The sequence below is a fragment of the Oryctolagus cuniculus genome, chromosome 11, assembly GCF_964237555.1.
Source record: "Oryctolagus cuniculus chromosome 11, mOryCun1.1, whole genome shotgun sequence".
Classification (NCBI taxonomy): Eukaryota; Metazoa; Chordata; class Mammalia; order Lagomorpha; family Leporidae; genus Oryctolagus; species Oryctolagus cuniculus.
The window spans coordinates 1,084,468-1,105,164 of record NC_091442.1 but is presented as its reverse complement, the minus strand read 5'-3'; the positions used below and the strand labels follow the sequence as shown (position 1 = coordinate 1,105,164).

The 20,697-nt window shown below is 70.2% G+C and overlaps 3 protein-coding genes across 7 annotated transcripts in view; 2 read left to right on the top strand and 1 right to left on the bottom strand.

Annotated features, from left to right (window-relative positions):
* OSBPL2 (oxysterol binding protein like 2) overlaps positions 1 to 6,924 on the top strand; it is a 42,395-nt gene extending 35,471 nt beyond the window's left edge. For all 3 annotated transcript variants that reach the window (XM_070051636.1, XM_070051637.1, XM_051842436.2), the window contains 4 exons: positions 2,274 to 2,402; positions 4,625 to 4,748; positions 5,440 to 5,530; positions 6,684 to 6,924. In XM_070051636.1, coding sequence (XP_069907737.1) covers positions 2,274 to 2,402; positions 4,625 to 4,748; positions 5,440 to 5,530; positions 6,684 to 6,786 — 447 coding nt within the window. In that variant the 3' untranslated portion in view covers positions 6,787 to 6,924. The remainder of the gene's footprint in view (positions 1 to 2,273; positions 2,403 to 4,624; positions 4,749 to 5,439; positions 5,531 to 6,683) is intronic.
* Positions 3,906 to 20,697, bottom strand: part of LAMA5 (laminin subunit alpha 5) — a 51,543-nt gene continuing 34,751 nt past the window's right edge. Inside the window, exons 58-79 of one of the 2 annotated variants that reach the window (XM_070051634.1) lie at positions 19,901 to 20,080; positions 19,676 to 19,824; positions 19,432 to 19,602; positions 19,215 to 19,351; positions 18,650 to 18,803; positions 18,427 to 18,560; positions 18,112 to 18,274; positions 17,884 to 18,006; positions 17,016 to 17,164; positions 16,801 to 16,933; positions 16,583 to 16,726; positions 16,365 to 16,495; positions 16,115 to 16,285; positions 15,867 to 15,996; positions 15,639 to 15,784; positions 15,381 to 15,573; positions 15,142 to 15,306; positions 14,902 to 15,055; positions 14,694 to 14,827; positions 14,509 to 14,602; positions 14,289 to 14,408; positions 13,836 to 14,195 (exon numbers count right to left, since the gene is read on the bottom strand). In XM_070051634.1, coding sequence (XP_069907735.1) covers positions 14,056 to 14,195; positions 14,289 to 14,408; positions 14,509 to 14,602; positions 14,694 to 14,827; positions 14,902 to 15,055; positions 15,142 to 15,306; positions 15,381 to 15,573; positions 15,639 to 15,784; positions 15,867 to 15,996; positions 16,115 to 16,285; positions 16,365 to 16,495; positions 16,583 to 16,726; positions 16,801 to 16,933; positions 17,016 to 17,164; positions 17,884 to 18,006; positions 18,112 to 18,274; positions 18,427 to 18,560; positions 18,650 to 18,803; positions 19,215 to 19,351; positions 19,432 to 19,602; positions 19,676 to 19,824; positions 19,901 to 20,080 — 3,215 coding nt within the window. In that variant the 3' untranslated portion in view covers positions 13,836 to 14,055. Of the gene's footprint in view, positions 4,184 to 13,835; positions 14,196 to 14,288; positions 14,409 to 14,508; positions 14,603 to 14,693; positions 14,828 to 14,901; positions 15,056 to 15,141; positions 15,307 to 15,380; positions 15,574 to 15,638; positions 15,785 to 15,866; positions 15,997 to 16,114; positions 16,286 to 16,364; positions 16,496 to 16,582; positions 16,727 to 16,800; positions 16,934 to 17,015; positions 17,165 to 17,883; positions 18,007 to 18,111; positions 18,275 to 18,426; positions 18,561 to 18,649; positions 18,804 to 19,214; positions 19,352 to 19,431; positions 19,603 to 19,675; positions 19,825 to 19,900; positions 20,081 to 20,697 lie in introns of those variants that run through there. The other variant, XM_070051635.1, reaches the window with a different exon arrangement.
* Positions 10,433 to 13,539, top strand: ADRM1 (ADRM1 26S proteasome ubiquitin receptor). 2 transcript variants are annotated; one of them, XM_051842437.2, is made up of 10 exons: positions 10,433 to 10,587; positions 10,738 to 10,951; positions 11,036 to 11,152; positions 11,683 to 11,806; positions 11,999 to 12,085; positions 12,288 to 12,369; positions 12,523 to 12,755; positions 12,884 to 13,041; positions 13,120 to 13,222; positions 13,330 to 13,539. In XM_051842437.2, the coding sequence occupies exons 2-10, from the start codon at positions 10,739 to 10,741 to the stop codon at positions 13,434 to 13,436; spliced, it is 1,224 nt and encodes a 407-aa protein (XP_051698397.1). In that variant the 5' UTR covers positions 10,433 to 10,587; position 10,738; the 3' UTR covers positions 13,437 to 13,539. The 2 variants fall into 2 exon arrangements, with proteins under 2 accessions (XP_051698397.1, XP_051698399.1); XM_051842439.2 differs by having other exon boundaries at positions 10,440 to 10,572.

The following is a 20,697-nucleotide window of genomic DNA, read 5'->3' as shown; positions in this document are numbered from 1 at the left end:
GCCCTGTGGCTGGGCGTGGCCCTGTAGGTGGACAGGGCATGGCCCTGTGGCTGGGTGTGGCCCTGTGGCTGGGCGTGGCCCTGTAGGTGGACAGGGTGTGGCCTCGTGGCTGGCCGTGGCCCTGTGGCTGGGCGTGGCCCTGTAGGTGGACAGGGCATGGCCCTGTGGCTGGGTGTGGCCCTGTGGCTGGGCGTGGCCCTGTAGGTGGACAGGGTGTGGCCTCGTGGCTGGCCGTGGCCCTGTGGCTGGGCGTGGCCCTGTAGGTGGACAGGGCATGGCCCTGTGGCTGGGTGTGGCCCTGTGGCTGGGCGTGGCCCTGTAGGTGGACAGGGCATGGCCCTGTGGCTGAGTGTAGCCCTGCCGTCCGTGCAGGAAGGGCCTCCCACAAGCCCCTTCCTTCCCTGAGGCTCCAAGTTCTTGTCTGAGTAATGTCCCTTCCTCCACTGCGTTAGCTTAGACAGCCTTGAACAAACAAGTGAGTTTGCCGTGTTTTCAGCTCTGAGCACAACAGCCAGAATGTGTTGGCAAGGACTCCTTCTAGAACATTGGAACACCGATTCTCTTATATTTTTTAAGATTTGTGTATTTCTTTGATAGGCAGAGTCACAGAAAAAGAAGTAGAGACAGAGAGGGAGAGCACACTCCACCCTCCGGCTCGCTCCCCAGGTGGCCACAACGGCAGTCAATACTCTGATTCAAACAAAGGCTTCCTTCCCAGTGCCGCCGTCCACACAGGCTGCTGGGCGGCCTGAGCGTCTCAGCCCAGGCTGTCTCCTGAACGGTGCAGCGTGATGGCGGACACCGAGGCCCCGGGCTGCCCCGGCTCCCAGGCTGCCTGTGGGACCCTGGCCGCAGGTTTGGTCCCCACCGGAGCCTGCGACAGCTCAGGCAGCCGGACTCACACGGAACCCCCTCCTCTGCGCGGCCAAGCTCTCGGCGTTAGAGGACGTCGCGTATGGACTGTCCTTCCAACTCTGCAGGCTTTCAGTGAAATTTTATTTATTTTATTTGAAATTCAGAGTTAGGGAGAGGCAGAGACAGAGAGAGGTCTTCCATCCACTGGTTCACTCCCCAGATGGCCACAACGGCTGGGGTTGGGCCAGGCCAAAACCAGAGGCCAGGAGCGTCTTCCTGCCCACTTAAGGGCAGGAGCCCAAGAACTCTGGCCATCTTCGACTGCTTTCCCAGGCCACAGCAGAGCTGGATTGGAAGTGGAACAGCCCGGACTCGAACTGGCACCCATACGGGACGCCAGCCTTGCAGGTGGAGGCTTAACCTTCTTCTAGGCCACAGCACAGCCCCTATTTATTTATTTATTTATTTGGCAGAGTTACAGGAAGAAGAGGGGGAGAAGAGAGAGACAGATCTGCCCTCTGCTGGTTCACTCCCAGGTGGCAGTGGCTGGGCTGAGCCAGGCCAGAGCCGGGAGCCAGGAGCTTTATCCAGGCCCTGCCTCGTGGTGCAGGGCCCGAGCACTTGCGCCGTCTGCTGCTGCTGTCCCAGGCGCAGTAGCAGGAGCTGGACTGCAACTGGAGCAGCCGGTCCTGAACCAGTGCCCACGTGGGGTGCTGGCACTGCACACCACAGCGCCAGCCCCACTAGGAAGCCTTCTGCTCTGAGAAGTTCATTTTTAGGGCCCCCGCTCGGTACACCGTCCCTACGTAGCCACGTTCAGGGCCAGCACGGCGTCTTGAGGGTGCTCACCCTTGGCTCCCCCAGCTGCCAGCCCTGGCCTGCTGCTGTCTGCGAGTCCAAGAAGCACAGCATAACGCCTGCACAGGGCGTGAGTGCCCCTTGGGAGCGAGGCCCCGGCTTCTCTGTGAACTGACGGACAGGCAGTGTCGCAGGAAGAGGTGTGGTGGCCGGTCTGCGAAGTGCTCTGAGAACAGCTCCCCACCCCGGGCGCAGGGGTGGCCCTGCCGCGTGTCCTGTGTTCTGGGTGCAGGGGCGGCCCTGCCGCGTGTCCTGTGTTCTGGGCGCAGGGGCAGCCCTGCCACGTGTCCTGTGTTCTGGGCGCCGGGGCGGCCCTGCCGTGTGTCCTGTGTTGCAGGGTGCAGAGGTGGCCCTGCCGCATGTCCTGTGTTCTGGGTGCAGGGGCGGCCCTGCCGCGTGTCCTGTGTTCTGGGCGCAGGGGTGGCCCTGCCGCGTGTCCTGTGTTCAGGGTGCAGGGGTGGCCCTGCCGCGTGTCCTGTGTTCTGGGTGCAGGGACAGCACTGCCGTGTGTCCTGTGTTCTGGGCGCAGGGACAGCCCTGCCGCGTGTCCTGTGTTGCAGGGTGACGGTCCGGAGAAGGCAGACAGCGACGAGGTGGACGATGTGCCCGCGGCTCAGGAGACGGTGCAGGTCATTCCTGGCAGCAAACTGCTTTGGAGGATCAACACCCGGCCCCCCAACTCCGCGCAGGTCTGTGCCCCTCACACCCAGCTCCCCAGGCACACAGAGGGGTTCCCCCACACCGTCAGCCTTCGCGCTCCTTGAGCCGTCTCCAAACCCTGTACCTGCGGCTCAGCCCCTGGCACCTGCCCGCCTGTTGCCTGTTCCTGATGAGACCAGAACCCCAGGCCTGGCCGTCCGTGTGGGGTCCCTGTACAGGTGCACGGCTCGTGCCTGCTGGTGTGCACCTCGGCACTGGCACCACACGCACCCTCGTCCTCTGCCCTGAGCTGCAGGCCGCTGGCAGGGCCCTCCAAGGCTGGCACCACTGCTGCTTGCCACAGAGCCGCGGCCCGTGGGAGGGGAGGCCCCTTCCTGCCTTGTTGCTTGAGTGCCACAACTGCACGGTGAAATTTAGCTTTGAAAACTTCTGTGGCCGGTGCCGCGGCTCACTAGGCTAATCCTCTGCCTGCGGCGCCAGCACTCGGGGTTCTAGTCCCGGTTGGGGCGCCGGATTCTGTCCTGGTTGCCCCTCTTCCAGGCCAGCTCTCTGCTGTGGCCAGGGAGTGCAGTGGAGGATGGCCCAGGTGCTTGGGCCCTGCACCCCATGGGAGACCAGGAGAAGCACCTGGCTCCTGGCTTCAGATCAGCGTGGTGCGCCTGCCGCAGCGGCCACTGGGGGGGTGAACCAACGGCAAAAGGAAGACCTTTCTCTCTCACTGTCCACTCTGCCTGTCAAAAAAAAAAAAAAAAGAGAGAAAAGAAAACTTGTGGTTATAATTCCTTACGTGTGATTCTGTGCATTAAAAGTTACGTGTTATAAAGAGCACATGAACAACATGGTACCCGGCACGACCTGTGATGTCACGTTTTGATTTCCTGTAAGTCACACTTTGTGTGAGAGGTAGAGTTTATTACCAAGTTTTCACGGTGCTGCATGAGCAAGATGAAGGAACCAGAATATTCGCCTGTGAGACGGCCCCCCCCCGTGGGAGGCAGAGTGACGGAGCGTGCAGGAGAGACAGCGCTTCCGTCCTCCAGGTGGCCACAGCGGCCAGGGCCGGGCCAGGCTGGCGGGCCAGGACCTCCGCGCGGTCTCCTGTGCAGCTGGCAGGGCCCAGGCACGTGGGCCCCCTGGCCTGGAGACAGCAGCCAGGATTCAGACCCAGCGCTGGTCTTGACTGTGGTCATTGGAGCAGGGAATGAGCCAGCGTCACGGTGGGACCACAGAGATTGACTTCTTCCACTGAAAGGCAGAGTTAGGGAGGGCGGGAGGTCTTCCACCTGCCGGTTCACTCCCCAAATGACCACAACGGCCGGCTCTGCCTGGAGGGAGCCAGGAGCCAGGAGCTTCCTCCAGGTCTCCCACGTGGGTGCAGGGGCCCCAGCGCTTGGGCCATCCTCCACTGCTTTCCCAGGGGCACTAAGAGGGAGCTGGATGGGCAGTGGAGCGGCCGGGACTTGAACCTGTGCCCACGTGGGATGCTGGCCCTGCAGGAGGAGGCTTAACCCATTACGCCACAACACAGACCCCATTTCTATTTTAGAAAAATTAGCTTATTATGTTTTTCTCAAGGAAATCTTTCTGAGGAGAGCACTCACTCCCTTGCCCAGGGGGTCAGTCTATTTATTGAGTCCCTGCTGCCTGCCGGCTGTGGCTGGGCCAGCGTGCCGGGAGCGGACCCGGAGGACAGGGCTGTGAGGCCCTCGGCCCAGCCGGCACCAGCCGGCACCAGCCGGCACCAGCAGCAGGCGGCGGACGGACAGCAGCACCTGGACAGGTGCTGTGCTGCAGTGGTGGGCGCTGGGGGCTGGAGTGGGCAGTGCGGAGCCCAGCTGTGTGCGGCTGAATTCTGGCAGAGCTGCGGGGGCGGGCGGGGGCGGAGCCAGGGCCCCCGGAAGCTGCTGCGGCAGGCTGTGGTGTGGCGTGAGAGATTCCCAGATTCCCCTCGGACATCCCGAGTGCCGAGGGGACAGGTGTCGGAAGTCAGCGCCAGGGTCTGGGCTGGAGAAGCAGCTGTGTGTCCCGGCACAGCCACTGCCGTGCCCCGAGGCAGGTGGAGGCCAGGGGGCCAGCAGGGGGTGCGGGCAGCAGGGGGGCGGAGGTTGCACAGCAGGACGCAGGTGGCCCTGGCAGGAGCGATGAGGTTTAGCGCCTGGGCTCAGATCATGAGTGGCGGGCGGTGGTGGGCGGTGGCGGGCGGCGCCGGGCGGCGCCGGCGGCTGTGGTCATGCCCGGGGCCTCCCTGCAGATGTACAACTTCACCAGCTTCACCGTGAGCCTCAACGAGCTGCAGACGGGCATGGAGAAGACCCTGCCCCCCACGGACTGCCGCCTGCGCCCTGACATCCGAGGCATGGAGGACGGCGACATGGGTGAGCGCCGGGGCCCCCCCACACGCTGCAGACCCACCCTTTGTGAGCCCAGCGTGTGGCCGCGGTGCAGGCCCTACATGGACAGCACGGCCGAGGGCGTCAGCCGACGTCCCCAGGCTGCGCTTGTCCCCTGGAGCCGGGTCGGCCGTCAGTGCCCGGCCGCTCCCCACAGCTGTTGCCAGTGAAGCTGTGCGCTGGCCCCACGTGGCGCTCTGAGCGTGCACCACGTGTGTCAGTGGCCGGCTTCTGATGTGGCAGACGGGCTGCTCCTTGCTTGCTGACCCAGCCTCTGTCAGCACAGAGCTCCACGCCGGGGACGCAGGTCTCGTGTCCTGGGCTTCCTTCCGGGGTGCATTTGCTACTCCAGAAAGCGACGTCCGCGGGGCGAGCTCGGGAGGCAGGAGGGTCCAGTCAGGTCGCGGACGCCCACCTCCCACGTTCAGAACCCATCCTGCTCTGTGTTGGGGTCAGCGCGTCTCGGGCTGGGAGCGGTGGCTCCTGGGTGCACCCGTGGGCTTGGCTGCTTCACCGTCTCGGGAGCGTGCGGTCGAGCCTTGCCCCGTGCCCGGCGCCCAGGCGTCTCCGGTGCGGGCTTTCACGAGGGTGGGCTGCAGCCCGCGGCCAGCAGGTGCGCCTTGCCCCGGCGGGCTGCCCCAGCCTGGTGCTCACCGGGGTTGGTTTGCTGACCTAGATCTGGCCAGCCAGGAGAAGGAAAGGCTGGAAGAGAAGCAGAGAGAAGCCCGCAGGGAGCGCGCGAAGAACGAGGCGGAGTGGCGGACACGGTGAGGGGGCTAGGAGGGCCTCGCCCACCTGCGGACAGAGTCCACACCCACCCACACACACCCACACACACACACCCCTGAGACAGACGGAGTCCACACACACACACACACACACCCCTGAGACAGAGTCCACACACACCCACACACACACACCCCTGAGACAGACGGAGTCCACACACACACACACACACACCCGAGACAGAGTCCACACACACACACACACACACACCCCTGAGACAGGATCATATACGACACGCCAGGCTGCCAGCTGTGTGCTGTTGTGTTCACTCGCAGACACCCGGGGGTTTGAGTTCGCAGTTGCCCGTCCTGTGTGCGTGTCCGCGTGTTCAGTGCCGTGATAACCTTGCTCCCACCCTGCGGGCCCACGCGCCCTCTGCTGGAAGTGGCCGGCGTCTCCGCTCTAGTGCAGCCGCAGGGCAGTGCGGGGACCGAGCCTGGCACCTGCCCTGTGGTCTCTCCCCGGTCCCCGGCGTGGCCACTGCCTGCCGTGCAGGGACAGTCTGGTCACGGCCCCTCCTCACCCGTCACGGCCTGCTGGGGAGTAAAACAGACGTGCAGGCAGTGTGTGAGGAGCAGCTGTGTGTGAGGAGCAGCTGTGTGTGAGGAGCAGCTGTGTGTGTGAGGAGCAGCTGTGTGTGAGGAGCAGCTGTGCGTGAGGAGCAGCTGTGCGTGTGAGGAGCAGCTGTGCGTGAGGAGCAGTTGTGCGTGTGAGGAGCAGCTGTGCGTGAGGAGCAGCTGTGTGTGAGGAGCAGCTGTGTGTGAGGAGCAGCTGTGCGTGAGGAGCAGCTGTGTGTGAGGAGCAGCTGTGTGTGTGAGGAGCAGCTGTGTGTGAGGAGCAGCTGTGCGTGAGGAGCAGCTGTGTGTGTGAGGAGCAGCTGTGTGTGTGAGGAGCAGCTGTGCGTGAGGAGCAGCTGTGTGTGAGGAGCAGCTGTGTGTGTGAGGAGCAGCTGTGTGTGAGGAGCAGCTGTGCGTGAGGAGCAGCTGTGTGTGTGAGGAGCAGCTGTGTGTGTGAGGAGCAGCTGTGTGTGAGGAGCAGCTGTGCGTGTAAGGAGCAGCTGTGTGTGAGGAGCAGCTGTGCGTGAGGAGCAGCTGTGCCCTCGCCCGCCTGCCGTGACCGTGCCTGTGCCCGCAGGTGGTTCTACCCGGGCAGCAACCCCCACACCGGGACGCCCGACTGGCTGTACGCGGGCGATTACTTTGACCGCAACTTCTCCGACTGCCCGGACATCTACTGAGGGCGGGGCCTGGGCCGGCGCCCGCGAGTGTGGACCCCGGCGCCGCCCGGCCGAGGCCGCCGTTCCCGGTAGCTCCCGTTTGCCAGACACTCGCGCTGCTGCACCGGCGCCCCCGGGCGGGGAGTGGACGGCGACAGCGCCTTCGCGCGGCCTCGCGCAGCGGCCGGCCGGCGGGCCGCGTCCCTACAGCTGTGGGACAGGTGAACTGACGCCCGCGGGTGTGGATCCCGAGCGAGGCTGGGCCGGGGCCGCCCTGGCGACGGGCAGGTGAGCTTTCCAGGGCGGTGTCAGTCTGTGTCAGCAGTCCTGCGGCGGTCACTTCGGGCTGCCTGGGAAGTCCCCAGGGCCGTCTCAAGTGGGAGGGGCCGGGCTCCGGCCACGCCTGTCGCCGTGGGCCACGCTGCCCTCGGGGGACGGGATTCTGGCAAACTCCGCGCCGTGTCCGGCTGCACGCGTCCGATGTCAGCCATGTGCTGTGCCGTGTGAGAGGCAGAAGCGGCGTCTCACCCGGTGTGATGAAAGGTGTCCAGCACACACGGCTGCGTCCGTCCCGGCGGCCGTCCTGACCGCGTAACCGAGTGTAGGGAGCAGTGTGGACCCCATAGGTGATGGTGGACCTCTGGACCAAGGCAGCCTGCTGTGTGCACGCGCACACGCACGCACACGCATCACACGCGGGCACACGCGGGCACACCACCTCACAGCTGTCCAGCCCAGCAGGGCGCTGTCGCTGTCCACTCTTCACAGTGTCGTTTGCAATTAAAACACTTTTGGAGTGAACACGTGTTTGGAAGGCTTGGTCTCTGTAGCTTGGGACGCCGGCGGCAGTGTCGGGTTCAGCCCCGCGCTCTGTGCCATCGCCCCGGTGTCCCGTGGGGAGGAGACTGGGGAGCACCAGGGAGCTGGGCAGACCCCGGGCACCTGGCCGAGGCTCCTGGCTCAGACGGCGGCGTGCGGGCTCCTCGCCCAGGAAGGCCGCGAGAGGAGCCCGAGGCCCGAGCTAGGCAAGCTTCGCCGCGGCGGCTTCTGCCTGGGGCCCAGCTCGCGGGGTCTCGGGGCTGCTCAGCCGCACGGCAGCCCCAGTTCCGTGTGCACCCGAGCCGGGAGTGAGACACGGCACGTCTAAGGCTGCTCCGAGTTTTTATGACGGTTTTCTGTTGCTGCTGCAAATGTGAACACACCAGGAGCTGTTGGACCGCGTCCTGGTGCCGCATCCTGGCACTGCGTCCTGGTGCCGCATCCTGGCACTGCGTCCTGGTGCCGCATCCTGGCACTGTATCCTGGTGCCGGGTCCTGGTCCTGGTGCCGCATCCTGGCACCACGTCCTGGTGCCAGGTCCTGGCACTGTGTCCTGGTGCCGCTGTCTGCGATGCTGGCTTCCACACCAGGGCGGTGACTCGAGTCCCAGCCGCTCTGCTTCCGCGCCAGCTCCCTGCTGATGCCCCTGGGGAGGCAGAGGATGGTGGCCCAAATACCTGGGCCCTGCACCGCGTGGGAGGCCGTGACGGAGCTGCTGGCCCAGCCCCAGCCGTTGCGGCCGTCTGGGGAGTGAGCCAGTGGAAGGAGGGCCTCTCTCTCTGTGCCGCCCCCTCCCTGCCCTTCCGATCAGTGAAGCCTTGGACAGAAGCCACTCCTGAGCGCCACCCTTGCACCTGCCGAGTGTCCGATGTCCCCAGCAGCAGAGGCGCTCAGCCACTGTCCCGTGTGGGCGGCGCTCAGCCACTGTCCCGTGTGGGCGGGGCCTGGAGAGGGCCTCACCGCCCTGAGCGCCATCTTGCAACAGACCAAAGAGGGTGCAGGCCCTTCCCGGAAAGAACCTGGTGTCTCGCAGTGTCCTGGGCGCACTTGGAGCCCAGCTCGCTGGCCCCAGGCCCGTTTCCCGCCGGCCCCAGGAGAGCTCGCGGTGGAGACACGGCTCCCGCGCTCGCGGCTGCTGGGGAGATGCCGGCAGCTGGCGTGGGGGTGGCGGCCACACTGCTCCAGAGGTGGCCCTGGCTTGGCTGTCTCTGCTGCCTGTTGGGGCCTGCCTGGCCACGAGGCGGCGTGGAGAGGCGGGCCCGGCCCCTGCCGGCCTTTGCCACTCCAGGCCGGCCCAGGCACCAGAGCCTCCAGCGGCACTGCTGCCCTGCGGGGGCCTCGGCAGAGGAGGGCGCCCGAAGGCCCTCGGGGCTCCGCCGAGACGGTGCTCTTGGCAGGGAAGCGGCCGTGTGCCTGGGCTGGCGTGGCCCTGCACGGAGAACCGGGAAGCCAGCCAGGGCCTGTGAGGGGCAGTGCCTGCCGGAGCTGGTGGCTGCTGCTGTCCCTCTCCTGTCCCCAAAGCTGACGCCTGTGCTTTGCTGAGAGCAGCGGCCACAGCAGGGCCAGCAGGTGCACAGCCCGGGCGGCTCCCGGGGCCTGGGGCAGGCCTGATGCCAGTGCCCCGGCCACCTGCCTCCCAGTCCTTGTCCGAATGGGGCAGGGGGGCGGCTGGAAGCCCCACTGCCCTGCAGGCTCTCAGGACCGCAGGTTCCACGTCTGCCGGTCACTGCCAGGAGCGATGCCGGGAGACGGCCACAGTCCAAGGCCGACATCTCGGGAACACCATGGCCTGCGTCCAGAGCACTGCTGGGTGCAAGGCCAGGCACTGTCAGGTGGGCCCAGAGGAGGTGGGGGGAGGGGCACAGGAAGTCAGGAGGCCTGGAGGGGCCGGCGCCCTGGTGCAGTGCAGCCTCCACCTGCAGTGCCGGCAGCCCACACGGGCACGGGTTCCAGTCCCGGCTGCTCCACTTCGATCCAGCTTCCTGCTGATGCTTCTGGGAAGGCAGGGGAGGTGGGAGGTGGCCTAGTGCTGGGCCCCGCACCCGCGTGGGAGACCCGGCTGTGGCCTGGCCCAGCCCCAGCTGCTGCAGCGATCTGGGGAGTGAACCAGCGGATGGGAGACCTCTGTCTGTCTCTCTGTAGCCACCTCTCAAATTCTCTAAAAGTACATAAAAATAATCAGCTCACTTTTATTTTGAAATAAATATTTCAAAATAAATATTTATTGTGAAATAAAATGTTCAGCGAAAAACGACTGTTTTCCCAGAGCTGCGTCTCAGGTCAAGACACTGCCACGCGGGAGACGGGGGTGCCGGCGCACCCACCGCGGAGCAGGGTGAGGGCGCCCGCCTACACCCGCGGCTGTCACAGGGCCTCTGGGAGCCCTGCTGTGTGCGCCGGGCACGGTCAGGAGCCTGGGGCTCCCTCGCTGCCTTGGCTGCCGTTTATGTCACCAGAAGGCGCCCCCAGCTCCACGGGGCACCTGGCGGGCCGCAGCCCCCGAGGAGTTCGAGCACCTATCCGGGGGTTCCCGAGGAGCTGAGCCCCACGAGCGCTTTTGCGCGACGCCCTGGTTCCCACGCCCTTAGGTTTGTCCTCATCGCGGCCTCCGTCGGCCCCCTGGGTGCCGCCCCCGTGGGTGATACCGTCCAGAGGTGGGCTCGGGGCCTGCGGTTCCCAGTGCCGCCGCCAGGGGCCGCCGCCGCGCCCCTATGACACAGCAACAATAGGGGCCGCTCTGGCCCGCGCGCCCAGCGGCCCGCGCTTCCGCCGGAAGAGAGCCGCCGGCGCGGAGGCGGGCCGGGGCGGGGCGCTCGCGACGGACGGCCCTCCTACCCAATCGGTGGCGGGACAGCGCGGGCTGCCCGGCTGACGGGGCCCAATCGGCAGCGAGAGCGGCGGGCGGGGCGGGCCGACCGCGGGCTTCCGGCGAGGCCCGGCAGGCACCGAGGAGGAAGAGCGACTCCGGACGGCGCTCGGCGGCCGAGTGTGGGTGCAGGCCAGGTGCGAGGGCCGGGCGGCGCGGGGCGGCGGGCGCTGGGGCCGGGGCGGGCCGGGCTCTCGGGGCCGCTCGGCGCCGCGCGCGCCTGCCCGGCGCGGAGGGGCGACGCCCGGCGCGGCGGGGCGCGGAGCGACGGCCTGGGCGTCTTTCAGGATGACGAGCTCCGGCGCGCTGTTCCCGAGCCTGGTGCCCGGCTCCCGCGGCTCCTCCAGCAAGTACCTGGTGGAGTTCCGGGCCGGCAAGATGTCGCTCAAGGGGACCACCGTGACCCCCGACAAACGGAAGGGGCTCGTGTACATCCAGCAGACGGACGACTCGCTCATCCACTTCTGCTGGAAGGACCGGACGTCGGGCAGCGTGGAGGACGTGAGGGCGCGGGCGGGGTGGGGCGGGCGGGGGCGCGGGGGCGCCGGGCGCGGCCTCCCGCGCTGACGCCCTCCCCGCGGCCAGGACCTCATCATCTTCCCCGACGACTGCGAGTTCAAGCGCGTGCCGCAGTGCCCCAGCGGGCGCGTCTACGTGCTCAAGTTCAAGGCCGGCTCCAAGCGCCTGTTCTTCTGGATGCAGGTGCGCCGGAGGCCGGGCGGGCGGGGGCGCCGTGGGCTCGGCCAGGGCCCCCCACCAGGGGCAGGGCGCCTTGCGCTCCGAGTGGTGTCCGCCCCCGGCCTGAGCTGGGCCAGGGAGGCGGGAGGGCGAGTGGGCGTGGCCGCGGCCCGGTGGGGCCGTGTGCGCTGCGCGTCCCCGGCTCGGCTCCGTCGGGAAGCGCTGGGCCCTGGCGGGAGCGCGCGGCACAAGCCCCCGTCTGCCAGGGCCAGGGTGAGAGCCGTCAGCTCTGTGGGCGGCCGGGACCCTCCAGGGGCCTTCCAGCGTGGGGCCGGGGCTGTGCTGCCAGGTGCCCTCGGGGCCCCGGCCCTGCGTGCAGGGGCGCCCGTGCCGGCCGTGGCCGTGGCCGTGGGCTCCTCACCCATGCCTGTGCCGGCCGGATGGCCGTGGCCGTGGGCTGCTTACCCATGCCCGTGTGCAGGGGCGCCCGTGCCGGCTGGGTGCCGTGGTCGTGGGCTCCTCGCCGGCCCTGGCCACCCGTGCGTTGCCCGCAGGAGCCCAAGGCGGACCAGGACGAGGAGCACTGCCGGAAGGTGAACGAGTGCCTCAACAACCCCCCGCTCCCCGGGGCGCTGGGCGCGAGCGGGGGCAGCGGCCACGAGCTCTCGGCCCTGGGCGGTAATGTCCCCGCGGCGGTCGGGCGGGGCGGGGCGGGCGGGCGGGGGGGGGGGGGGGGTGCCGCGGCTGAGCCCCGTGTCCTGCAGGTGAGGGGTGGGCCGGGCGGGGGGGGGGCCGCGGCTGAGCCCCATGTCCTGCAGGTGAGGGGCGGGCCGGGCAGGGGGGGCCGCGGCTGAGCCCCGTGTCCTGCAGGTGAGGGCGGCCTGCAGAGCCTGCTGGGGAACATGAGCCACAGCCAACTCATGCAGCTCATCGGACCCGCCGGCCTCGGAGGACTGGGTGCGTGGGGCGCGTGGGGCGGGCCCAGGAGGGCCGGGCTCGGGGCTTCCGCCTGCTCGTGTTGGGGAGGGGGCAGCCGGGGCGTGGGCTGGGGCAGAGCCGGCGGTGGACTCCAGCGGGAGCCTGGGCCGCCTGCCCGCCGTTGGGCTGGGGCCAGGGTCCGGGTGGCCCTTCCCTGACCCCGTGTGCTTGGTCCCCGCAGGGGGGCTCGGGGCCCTGACCGGGCCAGGCCTGGCCAGCTTACTGGGGAGCGGAGGCCCTCCAGCCAGCAGCTCCTCGTCCAGGTGAGCCCGTGGCCCGTTGCCTGCCAGGTGAGGCTGGACAGGAGCTCGGGCAGCCCCTCGGCGAGCCTCTTCCGGGCTGGTTCTGGACTCGAACGGGGCGGCGTGGGGCCGGTGCCTCCACCTCGGGACCCAGCCCCGCCCCCCTCTCGCCAGCTCCCGGAGCCAGTCGGCAGCGGCCACGCCGTCCTCCACCGCCTCCTCCGCCCGCGCCACCCCGGCCCCCTCCGCGCCAGCCGCCGCCGCCGTGACAAGCCCCAGCCCCGCGCCCAGCTCAGCTAACGGGGCCAGCACGGCGGCCAGCCCGGCCCAGCCCATCCAGCTGAGCGACCTGCAGAGCATCCTGGCCACGATGAGCGTGCCGGCCGCGCCCGGGGCCAGCCAGCAAGGTAGGGCACGGCACGGGCCAAGCGGCGTGGGGGCGCCGGCGCCGGGGGACTGAGGCCCCCGCCCGTGTCCTGCACGGCTGTCCGGGCCGCGCTGACCTCGGCCGCGGCGGCCCTGTGCTTGGCTGCAGTGGACCTGGCCAGCGTGCTGACGCCGGAGATCATGGCGCCCATCCTGGCCAACGCGGACGTGCAGGAGCGCCTGCTGCCCTACCTGCCCTCCGGGGAGTCCCTGCCGCAGACCGCCGACGAGATCCAGAACACGCTGACCTCGCCGCAGTTCCAGCAGGTGGGGGCCGTCGAGGCTGGGCGGGGCGGGGCGGCCGCCCGCACCCCCCGGCCGGCGCTCACGTGGCCTTTCTTTCAGGCCCTGGGCATGTTCAGTGCGGCCTTGGCCTCGGGCCAGCTGGGCCCCCTCATGTGTCAGTTCGGGCTGCCCGCGGAGGCCGTGGAGGCCGCCAACAAGGGCGGTGAGTACCTCCCCCCCCCAAGCAGCCACCCAGCGCCCGGGTGTGCGGGGCCCCCGCGGCAGGCCCGGCCCAGCCCAGCCCAGCGCCCGTCTGCTGGTGTGTTTCAGATGTGGAAGCATTTGCCAAAGCGATGCAGAACAGTGCCAAATCGGAGCCGAAGGAGGGCGACGCGAAAGACAAGAAAGACGAGGAGGAGGACATGAGCCTGGACTAAGTTATTGTCGTCTGCGGGCCCCGGGCCCCGGTAGGGGCTCGGGCAGACCCCCCACCCCCACCCCCACCCCCTCAGAAATAAAGCCTTTTCTTGTATCTGCCAAGTCGGGCTTCCCTGTGCGGCCGCGCCGGCGCCCGGACCTGCGGCGTGTGCTAAGAGGTTTCCGCCTGGGGCTCACACCTCACGTGGCTACAGCGGCTGGGCTTCCGCTGGGCCTCCCAGGTGGGTGCAGGGGCCAAGCACGTGCGTCGCTGGCCACTGCCTCCCCAGCCCGTTAGCAGGGAGCCCGAGAGGAAGTGGAGCAGCCGGGACTTGAACTGGTGCCCATGTGGGACGCCGGCTTCACCTGCCAGGCCAAGCACTGGCCCCCATGTCTTCAATTTGAAGTCAGCACAGCGCTGAGTTAAACGAGTCATTTATTCTTTGTTTGAGGGAAAAGGAACCATTGATCCACAGACCTCACGCGGTAACAGGTGTGTGGAGGGCAGATGAGCCCTGGAGCCCCCTGAGGGCCAGACACTGCCACCAGGCTTGCTCCCCTGGGCCTGCCGGCCCGGCCTGGCCCTGTGTGGTGGGGAGGGGAGCAGTCCTGCAGCCGGGATTCCAGACAGGAGCTGCCTTAGCTGGCTGGACAGCCGCTGGCCCCCACTGACCCCTGGACTGCGGCAGAGCGCGTCACGGCGACGGGGGACCCGTTGGCCACCAGGCTCCGCATGCAGCCGCTGTATGCTGGGGGCCCGGCCTCTGCAGCTGTGGTCTCTGGGGGTACAGGGAGATGGGCGAATACGAGGGCGTCCAGGGCCCCACAGCCCTCCCCGCCTGCCCTCAGCTGCTCCCCCGGCCCCCACTCACCTGGCAGGCCCCCAAGGTGCAGGCGTGCTGGCCCGCCCACCGCGGCGGCCAGGGCAGGGCCCACCGTGCGGTTGCTCTGAGCGTCCACCTCCAGCCACAGCACGCTGCCGGCTCTCCTCACTGCAGGGCAGAGCCTGGTGGGTGCCCCGCCCGGCCCGGCCCTGACCCCGTCCCACCCGGGGCTGCCGGAGGGGGCGTGTCCACGCCTGTGGGGGCTCACCTGCCACTCGATGCCACTGCCCGTCACAGAGCCCCGCGGGCGGCGTCACCCACGTGGAGACGTGGCCTGCGCCGTCGTCCGCCTGCAGCAGCACCTGGGTGGGAGAAGGGTCAGGCCTGGCCAGTTCAAGGTCACCTGCGTGGAGGGGCGTGGCCCAGCCTGACCAGGACCTCAGCCTGGCTCACCTGCTCCTGAAGCACTTGGAGCTGCAGGTAGGGGGCGCCCTGCAGCTGGCCCAGGTGGAAGACCAGGCCCGTGGCTGCGCGGGGCCGCAGCTCCAGCTCCAGCTCCAGGCTGGACAGTGTGGCTCCTGGGAGGCCTGCAGGGGTGTGGCTGTGAGGGGACAGCCGAGCCCTCCAGGCCCCGGGCAAGCCTCCCCTCCCGCCCACACACCTATGGAGACGACGCCTCCGCTGCCTGGGAAGAACAGGCCCTGCTCCAGGGGGCCAGAGGTGCAGGGTGTGACCCCCACAATCCTTGTGGGGGTCCCCAGGGGCTGCCCGTCCAGCCGCAGTCTCCTCACGCAGCCACTGAACCCAGTGGACACCTGAGGGAGCAGACAGGGTCAGGCCGAGTGGGGCGCGGGACGCCCAGGCTGGCCCACAGGGCGGGCACAGGGCCAGCTGTCCTCACCGGGAGCTTGGGGATGAGGCTGCCGGCTGGGAGGCCCCCCACAAACAGGGTGTGGGGCTGGGGGCTCTGTGCCTCCCGGGGGCCCTGGCGGGGCGCCCCCTGACTCCGGGTGTGGCTCCCGTCCATCCTCAACTGGATCTGGCCCGTCCTCCAGCGCACGGACACCTGGGGTGGGGAGGCGGCAGGTCAGGGCAGGCACTCCGGGGGCCCTGCCAGGGACCCCCTCTCCAGGCACTCACTGTGTGCCACCGGCCAGCCCGGGCACGCCGCTGGCTCCGTGCGTGGAGCCGGGGCCCGGGGCCCTCTGTCTGCGCGACGACGTGTCCACGGCTCAGAGCCAGCACCAGGGAGGGGCCGCTGGTTGTCAGGGGGGCAGCGAGCAGCAGGAGGCCGTGGGGGGCTCGAGGGCGCAGGAGCATGGACAGCTGGAACCTGGAAGCACAGGCCGCTCGCGTCCGTGGCCCCACAGCAGCCGCCCCAGGTGGGCCCAGCCTTACCAGTCCCTGCGGGGGGCGGCGATGCCTGCGAACTCCAGGTGACTGGACAGGGGGCCCCCAAACTGATAGGCGTCACCGAGGGTCCCGCGGTGGGGGGTGTGTGTGCAGCCCTTGTCCTGCGTGGGCTGGCGGCTGCGGCGGGACGCCTGGGGACAGACGCAGAGGCCACTCTGGGGCTGCCCCCCACAGCCCCAGCCTGCCCGGCCCACACGGTGCCCAGGCCCCCACCTTTCTAGCCACGGCCCGCAGCGCCTGTGGCCCCCGGCCCGGGGTCGGGGCGGGAGGGGCCGGGACGCAGCCGGTGCTCACGTTGACGCCACCGCTCTGCAGGTTGAACACGCGCTGCGGCTCCAGGAGCCTGTGGGGGTTGTGGGGGGGCAGTCAGGGGAGGGGCGCGGGGGAGGGGGCGGGGCTGGCGTGCAGTCAGTAGCCCACACCCCCGCCAGGCCCCCGCGGGCCGGCTGCCGGCGGCTCACCGCTGCACGAACACGTTGCGGATGCAGCCGCTGAAGTTGCGGAAGGCCCCGGTCTCGGGCAGGCCGCCCAGGAGCAGCTGCCGGGGCTCCTCAGGCCGCGGCCCGAGCCCGGGGGGCGGCCCCTGGTGGGGCCTCGTCTGCTGCAGCTGGTCGTCCACGTACAGCCAGACCCTGGGGGGAGGGCGAGATGGCCGTGTTTCCCACTGCCCAAGTGGGCGGGGCCTGGGGGCAGCGGGTGGGCGGGGCTCACCCCGAAGCATTGCTGTAGAAGGCCACGTAGTGGCTGGAGCCGTCCGCGAAGCTCCCACGAGTACGGACCTCCGTCCTCAGCAGCCGGAGGGTCAGGCGGCCCTGGTGCAGCGACACCTGGCACAGCCCGTCCTGGGGACGGTGGCCAGTGAGCAGCCCGGCCCGGCCCAAGGCCCCCACCCCGCAGGCTGTCCCCGGCGGGCGGGCGGGCGGGCTCACGGGGGAGGCACGGTGGAAGAGCAGGCCGCTGTCCTGGGTGCTGTGGAAGCCGAAGCCAGAGTAGACGTCGCCGGTGAGGGGCGCCACGTCCGGCAGGGGCAGCGGCAGGAAGCCGTGGCCGTGGAAGGTCAGGGCGCGGACCGTCTGTGGGGAGGCGGCGTGAGTGCGGGCGTGCAGGGGGCGGGGCGGGCGCGCAGGGGGCGGGGCGGGCGGCTCACCAGCAGGTCGGCGGTGCAGCCCGCGCTCACGCCCGTGGTGTTCAGCCTCTTGAGGTCCACGTACTTGCCCAGCGCCTTGATGCCCTTCACGCAGCCGCGGATGGAGGCCCCGCTGGGGAAGAGCGGCCGCAGGCTGCGGGGAGGGGTCAGCGCCGGCTGCCGGTCCCCCGCCGCGCCCCCCCCCCCCGCCTCGCCCCGCCCCGCCCCGCGCCCACCTCGGCGGCAGCTGGCCGGGCGGCACGCCCCCCAGGTAGTAGGCGCTGGCCCGCTCCAGCGTGTTGTCCTGGTCCACGCTGAACACGGTGAGCCTCTCCACGCGCACCAACACGCGCTTGCGGCCGCTCCCCAGCAGGAACACCTGGATCTGCAGGCGGCCCGGGCGGCGTCAGGGCAGCCGGTCCCGCCGCGCGCTCCGGCCCCTGCCGGCTCCTGCCGGCTCCGCCCCCCGCTCCGCCCCCCCGCCGCCCGGCTCCGCCCCCTGCCGCCCGCTCCGCCCCCCGCTCCCGTCTGCTCCGCCCCCGCCCGCTCCGCCCCCCCACCGGCTCCGCCCCCCAGTCCTGTCTGCTCTGCCCCTGCCGCCCGCTCCGCCCCCGCCTCCTGCCCCGCCCCCCGCTCCCGTCTGCTCCGCCCCCCGCCCCCCGCTTCCGCTTGCTCCACCCCCGCCGCCTGCTCCGCCCCCCGCTGCCTGCCCCGCCCCCGTCTGCTCTGCCCCCGCCGCCTGCTCCGCCCCCCGCCGCCCGCTCCGCCCCCCGCTCCCGCTTTCTCCGCCCCCGCCGCCGGCTCCGCCCCCCGCCGCCTGCCCCGCCCCCCGCTCCCGTCTGCTCCGCCCCCCGCCGCCCGCTCCGCCCCCCGCTTCCGCTTGCTCCACCCCCGCCGCCTGCCCCGCCCCCGCCTGCCCCGCCCCCGCCGCCGGCTCCGCCCCCCGCCGCCTGCCCCGCCCCCCGCTCCCGTCTGCTCCGCCCCCCACCGCCCGCTCCGCCCCCCGCTTCCGCTTGCTCCACCCCCGCCGCCTGCTCCGCCCCCCGCCGCCTGCTCCGCCCCCCGCTCCCGCTTGCTCCGCCCCCCCCCTCCCGCCGGCCTCACCGCTTTGCTGGCCGCGGTCATGGGCGGCAGGGGCTGCTGCGGCGCCGCCTCCTTCAGGCCCGAGCCGAAGTCGTACAGGAGCACGAGCGTCCCCTCGCGCACAGCCAGGCACAGGAACTGGCTCTGGGGGGACAGGGGCGGGTCAGCTCGGGCAGGTCAGCTTGGGCGGGGCAGGGCCGGGGCGGGGCCGGGGCGGGTCAGCTCGGGCGGGGCGGGGCGGGGCCGTGCCTGGTGCTGCAGGAAGAAGATGACCCCGCTGGACGACGCGAGCCGCAGCTCCTGCTCAAAGCGCTTGGTGGTGCCGATCTGGCTGTCGAAGCTGATGCGGGCGAAGCCGGTGCCGTCCAGGTAGGAGCCGTCCGTGAGCCACGGGTCCCCAGTAGACTTGGAGCTGGACACCAGAGAATTCGGGCTCAGCGGGGGCGGGGCCGGGGCGCACGGGAGCCGGGAGCATGGCACGTGAGGGTGGGGCACTGAGGGGCGGGGCCGGGGAGCACTGAGGGGTGGGGCCGGGGCACGTGGGTGCTGGCCAGCCACGCCTACCGGGCGCAAGGCTTGTCCACGGCCGTGTCGAGCTGGAAGGTGCTCTCGAAGTTGTACAGGCTGGCCACCTCCTCGTTCAGCGTGTCCATCTCGATGCAGCCCCGGTAGCCGGGGAAGCGGAGGGGCGCGGGGGGCTGTGGGCACAGCACGTGGGCAGGGCCGACCTTTAGGCACCTCCTGGCCCGGACACACCCCAGGGCTCGGCCCAAGGCGGCCGGCTCACCGTGAAGCTGCTGGGGTAGCCGCCCACGTAGAAGACGAAGTCGTCGGGCCGCAGGTCGAGCAGCCCCTCGGGCCCAGGGGCCACCGTGTCACCCTTGGTCTCGTGGACAGTCTGCTGCTCCACCGTGACGGACATGTGGCCAAACTGGAGGGTCCTGAACAGCAAGGGGGGGCGGGGGGGACGGGCCTCAGTGGGGGGGGGGGTCCACCGTGACGGACAGGTGGCCAAACTGGAGGGTCCTGAACAGCAAGGGGGGGCGGGGTGGGACGGGGCCTCAGTGGGGGGTCCACTGTGACGGACAGGTGGCCAAACTGGAGGGTCCTGAACAGCAAGGGGGGGCGGGGGGGGACGGGGCCTCAGTGGGGGGTCCACCGTGACGGACAGGTGGCCAAACTGGAGGGTCCTGAACAGCAAGGGGGGGCGGGGGGGGACAGGGCCTCAGTGGGGGGGGGGGGGTCCACCGTGACGGACAGGTGGCCAAACTGGAGGGTCCTGAACAGTAAGGGGGGGCGGGGGTGGGACGGGGCCTCAGTGGGGGGTCCCGGCCCTGCTCTGAGGCCCCCACCTGTCGATGCTGACGGCGGCGAACTCCTCCCCTATGTCCTCGTCCACGCTGAGCGTGGCGGGGCCGGCCGGCCCGAGCTGGTACACCCAGTGCACCCGCTGCTTCCGCAGGGCCACGCCCATGTAGTCCCCGGTGGCCTGCGGCGGGGAGAGGCGTGGTCGGGACAGGGACCCCACGCTGCTGCCCCTCACCGCTCGCGCACCCCGCCTGCCCGAACCTGGCGGCTGCCCATGTAGAGCACGAAGTGGTCCCCGGGGTCCTGCCCGCGCGGCGGCTCCGGGCTCTGCAGGTAGAACTTGAGGGCGGTGTAGGCGGCCAGGTCGGCGAGGTCTCGCGGGGCGCGCAGCTGCACCCCCGAGCGCCCGTTGAACTTCATGGGCACCTTGACCTGTGGGGCACGGGCCTGTGAGCGGCCGCCGCCAGGCCCCCTGGACACCCACCTCCTCCCGGCGGGCGCCCACCTTGCTGGCGGCCCCCCGGGCCTGGGCGATGAGCTCCCGCACGCGGCCGATGCTGGCGGCCAGGGCCAGGCTGGTGTTGGGCGCCCCGCGGTTCTCCAGGAGGCTCAGCTTGGCCAGCAGCTGTGGCAGCGTCTTCTCCAGCGTGGACACTGCGGGGAGGCAGCCCTGAGAGCCCGCCCCCGTCCCCCCCCGCCCCCTCCCCGGGCACCGAGGGCGGGGACCCACCTGAGCGGCCGGCGTCCAGCACCGCCTGGCCCAGGTCCTGTCCCTGCAGGGCCCCTAACTGGCCCTGCCAGCGCTCCAGGTCCCTCTGCATGTCGTGTAGCTGGGCTTGCATGCGGGACGCCTTGTCCTGGGCCTCGGCGGCCATGGCCTTGGCACGTGCTATCTTCCTGCTGGTCTCGTCTGGGGGTCCCAGGGCAGCGACAGGGTGCAGGTGAGGCCACTCTGCCTCCCGTCCCCAGCACGGCCGCGACCGATTCCAGACGCCCCCCGCCCCCCCCCCCCGACAGACGCTCAGCCTCTCGGGCCACAGCTGGTTCCTGGACGCCTGCCCAGGGTCACCCTCCTGCTGACCGGCTCTGCCTGGGCCCCGAGCCTGAGTCCAGGCTCCTTGGGACATTCAGCAGCCATGGGGCGCCACACCCTCCTCTGCTCCAGGCCCTCAGAGCAGACCTGTGCCCACTGCCAAGGCCTGGCCCGGCCCCTCGGCTCCAGCCATCCTGCCCCCAGTGCCTCCCCCATGCCCACAAGCCAGGCGTGTCACCCAAGGCCCCGCCCACCATCCACTGTTGTCCAGGGCACCGCTGGGGCCCACTCATCCCCAGCTGCAGGGCCCGCGTTCTGTCCACTGCTGGTGTCGCTGGCAGAGCCCTGCCCCAGCCCCAGGCAAGCAGTCGGGTCCACGCTGGGCCCCAGCACCTGGCCCTGCCCTGCCCACACCCGTGGCCAGCAGCTGCTGCTCCACCGGCCTGCGCTTCCCCTGCTAGCCTCCTGCAGCGCTGCCCGGAGCGCACCACTCC